Consider the following 12,945-nt stretch of genomic DNA (forward strand, 5'->3'; position numbering starts at 1 on the left):
GGAAGAAGGGGCGGGACTGGAGGACCGAGCGGGTGAGGCTGGTCTTCCAGCCAATCGGAGTGAATGAGGGGCGGGGCGGGGCTGAGCCAGGATCTCCCTCATTGGCTGAAACTCTGCATCATTTTGAAAGCTGATTTGTCTCAAACTCCAGGAGAAAACTGGGCCTTTCTGTTTGTGGCTTTAAACAGATGAAACCCTGTGGGTGTGGAGCAAACATTTCAACATTTGTTTGTGAAATGTGGGAACATGATGAAACAATGTAGGAACAATTCAAGGTCTGACTTAAAGGAATAACTGGGCGGCAGGAAATGTCACCATTAGAATAAGGAGAGGACCTGGTTTCCATAAATGAGCCAGCAGAAGGGTTAGGACAGGTTAGGGAGAAGTTAAATACTGTCATCATTGAGAACTACACAGACTATAAAGGAACATTGATCCCAAAGACAACCTCTTGTAGTATGTGTAGAGGGGGTGTGCTGAATCAGGTTCAAAGAAGTTAACTGATGTATGTTCGCTACATTGGACAATGGAATTAATACCTGAGACTCAGATGACCCCATAGATCTGTGTTAGGTGAGATGATCTGGTGTATTACAACCAGACTCACAGACTCACTCTTCTTCAGAGCCAAACGGACTCGAACAGTTAACTCTGTTTCTCACTCCATGAATGCTGTCAGACCTGCTGAGTTTTTCCAGCATTTTCTGTTTTGATTTCAAATTACCAGCATCTGCAGTATTTTGCTTTTATAACTGTATTTTCAGAACTGATTCCTGAGATAACAGCAATCCCATTGCTATCTATTGGTAAAACTGATGGAAGTATTTAAAGTGGAGACCATAGACGTGTTGGAAAGTGATGCACACAAGGAATTTATGAACTATCTGAGGATAATAGTGAGTGGAAAGGAAGGGATCTGGAAAGCAGCTAATGAGGGGCAGCACACATACACACCAACACACAGAAATCTACACACACCTTCTGTCTCTCTCTCTTTCTCACTCACTCAGGTGAATGGCCTCTCACCAGTGTGAACTTGTTGGTTTTTCAGCAGGGCAGATGAAGTATTGAATCCCTTCCCACACTCGGAGCAAGTGATTAGCCCGGTATAAACTTGCTGGTGTTTCAGCAGGTTGGAAGATCCCAAAACCTCTTCCCACAGTGAGCGCAGTTGAATGGTGTGGAACTGAGGTGAATGCTCTGGCGCTCCCTCAGTTGTCGAAGGGTGTTTGAAACTTTTTTCACAGTCACAACATTTAAACTTTCTCTCATCGGTATGAACCAGCAGGTGTCTCAGCACGAGAGAGAAATCAGTGAATCCCTTCCCACACACTGAGCAGGCGAACAGCCTCTCCACAGTGTGAATTCTCTGGTGTTCCAGTAGGGTGGATGACCGAGTGAATCCTTTCCCACACTTGGAGCAAGTGAATGGTCTCTCCCCGGTGTGACTGCATTGATGAATCTCCAGCTCATATGGGTAATTGAATCCCTTCCCACAGTCTGTACATTGACATGGTTTCTCATCGGTGTGACTCCGCTTGTGTCTCAACAGACTGGATGATCCACTGAAGCCTCATCCACACACAGAGCACGTGTACAGTTTCTCTCCACTATGAACGGTTCTTTTTGCTTCCATGTTCAAAATCCAACTCAGGTGCCAATGAATCAAGTAATTCTATCAGGTTGTGATGTGGTCTTTGATTTGATCTTCCTGTTTGTAAATCCTCCCCTTGTAATAACCTGTAAAACGAATTTAAAACAGGAAATAGAGAGTGTGAGAGAACCAACAAAAACGCAAAGGCAGGTTGTGAAACTGAGCTGAATGAACCTGGGACTTTGTGAGGTCAGCACCAGGAAAAAAGTGACAATGAAAGCTGCTGGGTTGTAATAGAAACCTGACTGGTTCACTAATGTCCTTCAGGAAAGGAAACCCACCACCCAGTCTGAATCTGCATGAGACTCTGGCCTGTATAACAGGAGAGACAGAGGTGGAAAGGGGAAGCAGGAGATTCAGAGGGATTTTATATACCTACATCTCAACCAGAACTTTGGCGGAATCTCCCAGTCCACAACTTCCACCACCTAGAAAGACAAGTGAAGCAGGTACCTGGGAAACCATTGCCTCCAGTTGCCCTCCCAGTCACACCCTATCCTGACTTGGATATATATCACTGTTCCTTCCTGATGCTGGACGAGTATCCTGTAACTCATTGCCTAACACCATTGTAGGAGCACCATCACTACACAGACTGAAGCAGTTCAAGAAGCTGCCCAAACCATAATGCTGGGGACTGACAATCAGTGTTAGCCTTGTTAACGATGCTCACATCCCCAGAATGAATTTAAGACTCTATAATTGTCAAGCGGATTAAAAACCTTCTCTAAAACCCTTGTTCCTAAAACAATACTCTTTGAGGCTGTACGGACAGTGTCTGTTGGACAACCAAATCTCCCATAGTCTCTCCCTTCCTGACCAGTCTCACATCAGAAATTGTTGGGCTGAGGGAGATTCATATTGGACTCGAATCGTTAACTCTGTTTCTCTTTCCGCAGCTGCTGCCAGACTTGCTGAGTTTTCCCAGCGCTTTCCGTTTTTTATTTCCAATCTCCAGGAGTATTCTGTTTTTATTTGAGATTCTCCTCCATCTCCGGTTCAAACTGATGCAACAAAAGGACCTGAACAGGCGACCAAGGACTCGCTCTCACTGAGGCTGCGCTCCAGCCCGCTCAGCCTGGAGCCGCGCCGCGCATGCTCCGCGCAGACAGCATTCTGGATACGACCATCCGCCATCATTAGCGAGATCTCTGCAGGCTGAGAGCTCTCTTCCAGCACCTTTGACACAGTTCGACATTTGCACCGAGCGGGGTAGGAGCAGAGATGTTTTTTCTTGGTGACAGGCCGAGGTTGCCATCCTTATTGGGGCAATCTGCAGCAAGGCGCGTGCGCGGCCGCCATATTCAAGGGGGGGTGAGGTGCAGAATTGCGCATGCGCAGAGCTGCTGGAACAGGAAGCCGGAAGAGAGAACGTTGTGACTTTCTTTCCGGGACCGAGAGTGAAATTCCTTTGAAACTCGAGAAGGGGAGGATTTACTAACGGGAACCTTGAAACCAAACATCACGTCATGATCTGAGAGTCACTCGATTCATCAGGATATGAATATCATCGGCCTTTGAATGTGGAAGGTAAAATGTTTTGTCTGTTCTGTGTGTGGGAAAAGATTTCAGATATCAGAATGACTGGGAATCTTTTAATGATTTTCCCTTGTTACATTTGAGACTAATTACATCGATCTCATTGGGAAAGTTAAAGAATTTGGTATAGTACAATGATGTATGCAGGCAAATTAACTCGTGTGCTGAAATAACTATATTAGCATACTTGGCAGTTAAATGAGTGGACCATTGACCTGTGTTATTAGTGAGAGTTACTATCCCAGTTTTGGTTAAAGTTTGTTGCCCATGTTGCACTTCATTCGGCCCGTTGTGCCCACGATGACCAACTAGTAGTCATGCAGCCTAATTCCAATTTCCAGATCTTGCTCTGTAGCCTTGTAGGTAAGTGTACATCCAAATACTTTTTAAATGTTATCAGGGTTTCTCTGTCTACCATCCTTTCAGGCAGTGGGTTACAGATCTCCACCACCCTCTGGGTGAATAATAATTCCCTTGAATCCCTAAACCTCCTGCTACTCCTAAATCCACACCCGTAGTTATGGGCCCCTCAACCATGGGGAATAGTGCCTTCCTATTCAATCTATCTAGACGTCTCATAATTTTATACATTTCATTTAGGTCTCCACTTGGCCTCCTCTGTTCCGAAGAAAACAATCCCAGCCTATCCAATCTTTCCTCAAAACTAACATTCTCCTTCTTAAATCTCTTCTGTATTCTCTCTGGTGCGACCACATCCTTCCTGTACTGTACACAGCACTCTAGCTGTGGCTTAAGTAGTGTTTTATACAGTTCTAGCAGAATTACCCTGTTCTTATATTCTATGCCTTGGCTAATAGAGGTAATTATCCTTTATGCCTTCTTGATCACCTTATCTACCTGTCCTGCTACCTTCAGGGATTTATGGACATGCACTCCAAGATCTCTGTGTTCCTCTACAATTCTCAGTATCCTGCCATTTATCATGTGATCTTTTGCCTTGTTTTTGCCACAACTTTCTTCCTCACTGTCAACCATGGCTATTTTTTGCATCATACGAACTTAAGAAGTAGGAGCAGGAGTAGCCTACTTGCCCCCTCGAGCCTGCTCCACTGTTAATAAGGTCATGGCTGATCTCATTGTAACCTCAACTCCACATTCCTGCCTACTCCCGATAACCTCTAACCCCCTTGTTATTCAAGAATCTATCTAGCTCATCAGCAAACTTCTTATTCATGACTCATACATTTAAGTCTGAATCAGTGATATAAGCCGGGAATGAGCGACCCAGTACTGAGCCAGTACAATTTATTTCCACTAACTGTGTCAAAATGAGGTTTCTACTGCTGCCCACTCCCTGGCTATTCACTGCTGATTTACCAGTTTTAACTTCCCATACTCAGGAATAGTTTTTCCTGCACTAGAGATCATTTCTTTTCCATTTCTGAGCTTATTTTGGCCATCTAATTCTGATTCATTTTTATTCCCAATAATTCATTCTGTACATCCTGAAATGTTAACTCTGGTTCTCTCTCCACAGTTAATGCCTGACCTGCTGAGTATTTCCAGCATTTGCTCTTTTTATTTCAGATTTCCAGCAACCGCATTTTTTTTGCTTTTGTTTTATTGCAGACATTGCTCATAGAACTGAGCCTAGAAACACAGCTGGTCCAGTTGAGAATCGGTTTATATTAGGGTGATGGTAAAGTTTGGTCCCTGGCCTCCTGTGTAGCTCCTTTTTCATGCAGTCATAGAATGATCACAATACAGAAGGAGGCCATTTAGCCGGTCATGCCTGTGCTAGCTCTCTGCAAGAGAAAACCAGCTAGTCCCTGTCCTTTTCCCTTAGCCCAACAGTTTTTCTTTCTCTCCAGGGTCTTGTCCAATTCACTTTGCTTTGTTGCATCAGTTTGAGCTGGAGTGGAGATGGAGGAGAAGCTGCTGGGCTTAACACCGAGGAATTTGGAACCCAGTAGGGACCTAAAATTTCAGATGTGAAATTGTCAAGGGAGGTAGATTTGAGGAGAAATCAGGTAACTAAACGGACACTATCCGTACACAGTAAAAGGATATTGTTTTAGAAACAAGTATTTCTGTGGATGCTTTTAATCTATTTTACATGTTCATATTTTAAAAATTTATACTTGGGATTTGGGCATCACTAACAAGACCAGCAGCATATCTTTCCAGTACCTAGTTGTGTTTAGAGAAGATGATGTTTGACCTTCTTGAACTGCTGCTATCCATATGCTGAAGGTGCTCCCACAATGCTGTTAGGTAAGGAGTTACAGGTCATTCACCCAATGATGATGAAGGAACAATGATATATGTCCAAGCCAATGATGATAATTTGTATCATGCCTTTAATATAAGATGTTCCAGGGCATTTCACAGAAATGTTACAAAGCAACTTTTGACACTGTGCCACATGAGGAGACAATAGGGCAGGTGACTAAAAGCTTGGCCAAAAAGGTAGGTTTTAAGGAGTGTCTTAAAGGAGATAGGTGAGGTAGAGAGAAAGAGAGAGAGAGGTGTAGGGAGGAAATTCCAGAGCTTGGGGTCTAGGTAACTGAAAGAACAGCCACCAATCGTGGAGCGATTAAAGTCAGGAATGGTCAATAGGCTGGAATTAGATTGGCGCAAAGATCTTGGAGGGTTATGTGGCTGGAGGAGATTACAGAGATGGGAATGATCACAAACATGGAGGGATTTGAAAACGAGGATGAGAATTTTAAAATTTTGGTGCTTCTTAAACAGGAACCTTTTGTAGGTCAGCGAGCACAGGGGAGATGGGTGAAACAAGGCTTGGTGTGAGTAAGGATAAGGACAGCAGACTGTTGGATCACAAGATTATCAGGAGCTTGAATGTGGAGGTCGGCCAGCAGTGCGTTAGGATGGTTAAATCCAGTGGTAACAAAGGAACGGATGAGAGTTTCTGAAGCAGATGAGTTGACACTAGAGAGGAGTCGGGCGATGTTATTGAGGTGGAAATAGTGATGATTCAGTCATGTGGCTGGAAGCTGAATTTGGGGTGAAACCTGACACTGAGGTTGTGAACAGTCAGGTTCAGCCTCAAACAGTTCCCAGGGAGAGGGATGGAGTCAGTGGCTAGGAAGTGAAGTTTGTAGTGGGGACTGAAGACAATGGCTTCAGTCTTGTCAATATTTAATTGGAGGCAATTTCTCCTCATCCAGTACTGGATGTCAGACAAGTCAGGACGGTTTGTGAGTCAGAGCAGAATTTGTAGGTGATGATGTTCGCATACACCTGCTACCCTGGTCCTTCGAGGTGGTGGAGGTTGAGGATTTGGGAGATTCTGTCAAACTTCTGGTCGAGTTGTATAAATCTCTCTCCTCCACCTCTGCCTCTCCCATCTCTCTCTCTCCACTCTCACAGAGGCTGGAGTTTTGTATAGGCCCAGACTGGGTGGCAGGTTCCCTTCCCTGAAGAATATCAGTGAACCAGTTGGGCTTTTATGACAATCCAGCAGTTTTCATGGTCACTTTTCCCTAGTGCCGGCCCCACAAATGACCAGATTCATTCAGCTCAATTTCTCAACCTGCCTTTCTGTTTTTGTGGGTTCTCTCTCACTCCCTTTTTTCTGTTTTAAATCAATTTCACAGGGTATTAGAAGGGGAGGATTTGCAGTTGGGAAACTGAAACCAAACATCACATCAGGATCTGACGGAGTCACCCAATTTAATGTAACTTGAATATCAGTGGATTTTGAACATGGAAGGAAAAAGTACCATTCACAGTGAGGAGAAACTGTACTCGTGTTCTCTGTGTGGACGAGGCTTCAGACAATTGTCTGGCCTGTCGAAACACAAGTGCAGTCACAGTGGAGAGAATCCGTGGGAATGTGGGGACTGTGAGGAAAGATTCAGTTACCCATCTGAGCTGGAAATTCACCAACACAGTCACACTGGGGAGAGGCCGTTCACCTGCTCCGAGTGTGAGAAGGGATTCACTCAGTTATCCGCTCTGCTGACACACCAGTGAGTTCACACTGAGGAGAGACCTTTTAAATGCTAGACTGCGGGAAGTGCTATAAAAGTTCCAGGGAACTGATGTCCCATCAACATGTTCACACTGACGAAAGACCATTCAGGTGCTCTCACTGTGGGACTGGGTTCAGGCGATCATCTCAACTCACTGTACACCAGCGAATTCACACTGGGAAGAGGCTGTTCACCTGGTCAGAGTTTGGGAAGAGATTCATTCAGAAATCCAAGCTCCTGAAGCACCAGCGAGTTCACAAGTGACTGCAGGAGTTGGGTTTTGCTGTTAATCACATCAGGACACCACCATGTTCATCGGGGTCTGTTTCTGTTGATGTTAATAAACTCCAGTCCAGTTACAGGCGTTAATATTCTGAACACAATTCAATAAAATGTAGTTGTGTCAGACACAGTCTGGCAAATCTCTTCAATATCTCTAACACAAGCTAACTCCTTTTCAAGAGCTCTCGCTCTCCCCTGTCTCCTCCTTCTTCTCCAGCAACAAGTGCGAGGAGCTCAAGGACTTTTTAGTCACTGAGATTAAGCTGTGTCTGCTGCCCCGGCCACATCCCTCCCTTCCCCTAGCCCACCAGGCCAAACTACCTGTAAAGTTCCGCTCTGTCTGAGCTCTGAAATCATATCTTTCTCCAGTTTCTCTTCTATCTCCCGTCATTACCTGTCAGAACTCATCATGTCTGAGAGACTTTCTGCTCCCTTGACCCTATTCCCACTAAACTGCTGACCATCCAGCTTCTCCATGGTACCTGATATTGTTAGTGATTCTCTCTCTCCTCTGGTACTGTCCCCCTCACTTTTAAATCCACCATCATCAACATCCTGAGAAAAAACAACTCTTGACCCCATGTCCTCACACACCCCGTCTCCAGCCTCCCTTTCATCTCCAAAGCCCTTGAACTTGGTGTCCCCCGAGGATCTATCCTTGGTCCCTCCTATTCCTCATCTACAGGCGGCCACTAGGTGACATCATCCAAAAGCACCATGTTAGTTTTCACATGTACACTGCAGGGTCCTAGTGCCTGGGAGCAGAGGTATCCTAGGCAACAAGTTTTTAAACAACTTTACCCACTCCCAGGCTGCAGGTGATGTTTGCAGCCAAGAGGAGTCCATGGGCCATGTATATATTCACTGGAAGAGGTTGCAGTCCCTGAAGGGGCTGCCCTTCAACTTTTGGTTACACTTCAGCCCCATGCTCCTAATCTTTGTCTGCTCAGTGTGGAGGAGGGTGGGTAAGTTGGAGAACCTTCTCCTGGACCTGCTTTTGGGCCTGGTTAAAACAGCAATTTATAGCACCTGGATGAGCAGGGCCCATGGAGGGGGATAGTCATACTGTCTGAACTGAGCATAAGAAATAGGAGCAGGAGAAGGCCAACCGGCCCATCGAACCTGCTCTGCCATTGAATACAATCATGGCTGAACTGATTGGGGCCTTAATTCCACTTTCCTGCCTGTGCCCATAAAAGGCTGCTGGCCTCTCTTTCATGCTCTTGTCCATCCCGCATGGCCCTGGAGATGGAGCATGCGGTGTCCCTCGGTACAGTTGGTACCTTCCATCACCAGTGGGTATCTCAGGGTACAGAGTGTCTCAGAAACTGGGAACAACATTCTGGTTAGTTAAGAAGGTTCTCTTGGCTCTCTTTGGAGCTTTGTTTCTGATTTTGGGCTCTTTTTGTTTGATTGGACAACATGTTTGGGGGAACAAGAGAAAAAAAAAACGTTCCACGGAAACTAGAATTGTCTGTTCTGAATTTCTATCCTGGACTGACAGTGATAACTTCTGTAAACCTTGATTACAGGATATTAGAAGGAGATGATTTGCAGACAGGAAACACAAACTAAACATCACACTGAGATCTGACAGATTCATTCGATTCATCAGGACATGAATATCATCGGTCATTGAATGTGGAAAGAGAAATGTTTGTTCTGTCTGCGGGAGAACATTTCAAAGATCAGTGTGACTGGAAAATCACTGAGACACACACACCTGAGTGAGAGTGTTCCAGTTAACTGACTGTGGATAGAGCTTTAACCAGTTACACAGCCTGAAATAACATCACACCATTCACAGCGGGGAGGAACTATTCACATGCTCTGTCTGTGGATGTGGCTTCAACTGCTCGTCCAACCTGGAGAAACACAAAGACACTGAGACCACGAAGAAACCATGGAAATGTGGGGAGTGTGGGAAGGGATTCACTTGCCCATCCCAGCTGGAAGCTCATCGACGCACTCACACCGGGGAGAGACCGTACATCTGTTCCATGTGTGGGAAGGGATTCACTCTGATGTCCAGCCTTCATTTACACCAGCGAGTTCACACTGACGAGAGGCCTTTTAAATGCTCTGACTGTGGGAAAGGCTTCAAAATCTCACCGGATCTAATTAAACACCAGCTTGTTCACACTGACGAGAGGCCATTCAGTTGTTCTCAATGTGAGAAGAGATTCAGACAGTCGTCTCACCTCATTCAACACCAGCGAGTTCACACCGGGGAGAGGCCGTACACCTGCTCCGTGTGTGGGAAGGGATTCACTTCATCATCCAACCTGGTGACACATCAGCGGGTTCACACAGGGGAGAAGGTATTCACCTGCTCTGTGTGTGGGAAGGGGTTTTCTCAGTCATCGAACCTGCTGAGACACCAGCAAGTTCACACTGGGCAGAGGCCGTTCACCTGCTCTGTGTGTGGGAAGAGATTTTCTCGATCGTCTCACTTGCTGACACACCAGCGAGTTCACAAGTGACTGCAGAGGTTGGATTCTGCTGTTAATGATTCCCTTGTTTTGTGCTGTTAGTAACCCCTGTAACAGGGTTGGAGTTTAATATTCTGGATATCTGTCAATTAAATCAGTGTTTGATGAAAGCAGACAGCGCTGTTGTAAGAACATAAGGGATAGGAGCAGGATTAGACTGGATGACCTCTCATGTCTGCTCTGCCATTCAATAGGATCATGGCTGACATCAGCCTCAAATCCACTTTCCTGCCCATTCCTCATAACCCTCGGTTCCCCAAGAGACCAAACTTTTGTCTGTCTCAGTCTTCAATATATTCAGTGATGGAAACTGAAAATGAAAGTTTACAAGACAGAAGGAGGCCATATGGCCCATCATGTCAGTGCCAGCCCAATCACCCTTTCCACCTTGTGGTCTGTAACCTTGTAGATTACAGCACATCAAGTATCAATCCAAGCACTTTTCAAATGTGATGACAGTCTCTGCCTCTGCCATCCTTTTCAAATTTCTAGCACTTCTAGATATGTACTGCATGTAGGTAAGAGATTGGGACTGTTGTCTAACACAGTCCACACACAGTGACTGACAGACTCACCTAAAACTGACAGACTTGCAATCCATTGTTAACAAATGGAGCCGTGATCTTTGTAAATTAAGAAAGGAAATGCATTGAAAGGTGTCAAACAGTTGATGAACCGTTTGGGGGCATCATCTCCCTTTGATTTCTATTTCTGATACCAGGAAACAGAAAAAGGGAATTTCAACAAGACAGAAACAAACTCTTCAGGATTGAGAGATCACACTTCAGATCAACACGTCTGTCAGCTTTTTACACAAACCTCAGCACAGTTAACCTTTCAGTAGATGCAGCACTGATTGAAATAACCAGCAGTTTCACATGTCTTGTGTTTGTACTTATAGTCAAAATTAAAATAAAAAGTGCTCATTACTGTTCATCAATATGCAAATACAGCAAATGAACACACTTAAATTCCAACATACTTGACTTTCTTTGAGAGTCGGTTTCCTTCTGAGGAGGACACACGTCCTGTTGTCTGGTTTCCCCTCCAGAGAGGACACACTTTGCTGTGCCACATTTTTCTCCCCTGACAATCACTCCAAAAGCAGACAGCTCCGATGGCCAAGAGAATACCCAAGCAGCCTGGTCCCAGAATCAGACTCTCCCAGTCCCAGCTGGACATTCAACAGTGTCTGTGTGACAGCAGCCTGGTCCCAGAATCGGACTCTCCCAGTCCCAGCTGGACATTCAGCAGTGTGTGTGTGACAGCAGCCTGGTAGGGACCTTCTCATTTTCTCTCTCCAAGAAAAGGGATCCACGTCCTTCATTCCATTTCTCTATGCTCAGCATTGCTGAGATACAGGATTCAGTCAGGTCTGGGTTTGGACTTGTGTACTTCCACTGTATGGCATCTTCTTAGATCAAAACACTTTAAGCTTGCAGTTATTTCTGAGGAGTAGAAAAGTCTATGACAGAGGGGTCCAAACACTGACACTCTTTCCTTCCCCCTCCCTCCCTCCAATTTTGGACTGCACTTTCCTGCTCTCACCCCAGCTCCTATCTCCTCCCCCTTCAATGCCACTAACCATCTCTCATTGTCTTTCTGATAGCCACTGCATGGTATAGAAAGGAATTCCTGCACAGAGGGCAGAGCCGTGTTTAATCACTCGATAGAGCAGCCACTGCATGCAGCAGTCAGCAATGACATGGGGAGGCACTAAAGAGCAGGGTGAGAATGGGAGCAGTGCTGAGGACCAGCCAGAAATACTGCATCATGTATTTGGGCTGAATAGCCAATGTTCATGGGGCAGTTCTGAACTTTGGGACATTGTTTGGGCTTCTCTGGTCTTGGAGAAAAACATTTGCCCATATAAACTTACCTAAATGGTTAATATTTCCAATGTGATTCCTTCAGAATGAACACCTCCTGCAACATGTAAGCTCCAAATGGAATTTTCTGATGTTAAACTGATGGTGTGAATATGGTTTGCACTCAGTAATCTTCCTCCACCACCTGAAATAGCGGTAGAGACATCACGCTGTCCGACACTTCTTACAAACTTACCAACTTTGGGAACAAAGACTGAACAGTTGCAGTGGACGCAGATGGGAAACAGATCCTGAAAAAATGACATTTAAGTAAATAAGAAGGAAAATAGCGAATGAGAAATAACAGTGAGGAATGTTGAATGCAGGAGTGGAACAAAACTGGAAAAGATTGTTAGAATAAATCAGCCTGGGGGACAATCAGCTGCAGGGTATTTGACTGAAATAAATGTGTTTGAGGTAACAAATATGATATGCACAAAGAATTCCAATTTATATTATATTTCAAACAGATCTAACAAAGCACAGATCAGATTGACCCAGAAAATCTGCTGTTTTAAACCTTAGGGGTGTTAAACCATGAGATGGACCATTTATCAGAGCATGATTTACATTTGTAAAATATGTGCACTTCAATTTTTACTGTTGGAAATTATTACAGTGCTTTGGAGGCTAAATTGCAGACATGCAGACTTGTCAAGAGTGACTCAAGTTACCCAGCATTACCTGAGGTGGAGAATGTACCCTATCCACACCACAGAAGAGCAGTGTTCTGGCACAGTGCCTCCCAGTGGAGAATGTCCACTATCCATACCACAGGAGAGCAGTGTGCTGGCACAGTGCCTCCCAGTGGAGAATGTCCGCTATCCATACCACAGGAGAGCAGTGTGCTGGCACAGTGCCACCCAGTGTTTGAAGTGTCTGCCGTGTAAGTGGAGAGCGGCTTGTTTGTCATATCTGAAGCTGGTAAAAGAGCAAAGGGAGTGATAGAGCAGGTGGGTGGACAGGGAGGCTTCATAAACACCATATATAGGGCACAAGTCCCGAATAAGGTTCTAGCATCACGCCTTCATGTGGCAGCAGCCTGAGGGTTTCTTCCAGTGTCAGACCCGGGTTCACAGCATCATCTTTATCGTGGGCAATGTGCAACAGCGTGCATGCATAGTCATCTTGGACCAGGAATTGGGCAAGAA

General features: G+C 45.2%; 1 protein-coding gene across 2 annotated transcripts; it reads left to right on the forward strand.

Moving 5' to 3' along the window:
- The first annotated feature begins 3,008 nt into the window (after positions 1-3,008).
- On the forward strand, positions 3,009-10,039 carry LOC144697283 (uncharacterized). Of its 2 annotated transcripts, none has more exons than XM_078569232.1 (2): positions 3,009-3,184; positions 8,967-10,039. In XM_078569232.1, exon 2 carries the CDS (start codon positions 9,435-9,437, stop codon positions 9,915-9,917), a length of 483 nt encoding a protein of 160 aa, XP_078425358.1. In that variant the 5' UTR covers positions 3,009-3,184; positions 8,967-9,434; the 3' UTR covers positions 9,918-10,039. The 2 variants fall into 2 exon arrangements, with proteins under 2 accessions (XP_078425358.1, XP_078425359.1); XM_078569233.1 differs by lacking the exon at positions 3,009-3,184 and adding an exon at positions 3,210-3,556 and having other exon boundaries at positions 8,975-10,039.
- The last annotated feature ends 2,906 nt before the right edge of the window (positions 10,040-12,945 follow it).

Source organism: Cetorhinus maximus, chromosome 23 (assembly GCF_964194155.1).
Source record: "Cetorhinus maximus chromosome 23, sCetMax3.hap1.1, whole genome shotgun sequence".
Taxonomy (NCBI): Eukaryota; Metazoa; Chordata; class Chondrichthyes; order Lamniformes; family Cetorhinidae; genus Cetorhinus; species Cetorhinus maximus.

Bases quoted from the DNA above. Each gene is read 5' to 3' on its own strand.
- LOC144697283 (XM_078569232.1), top strand. From the start codon at position 9,435: ATGTGTGGGAAGGGATTCACTCTGATGTCCAGCCTTCATTTACACCAG.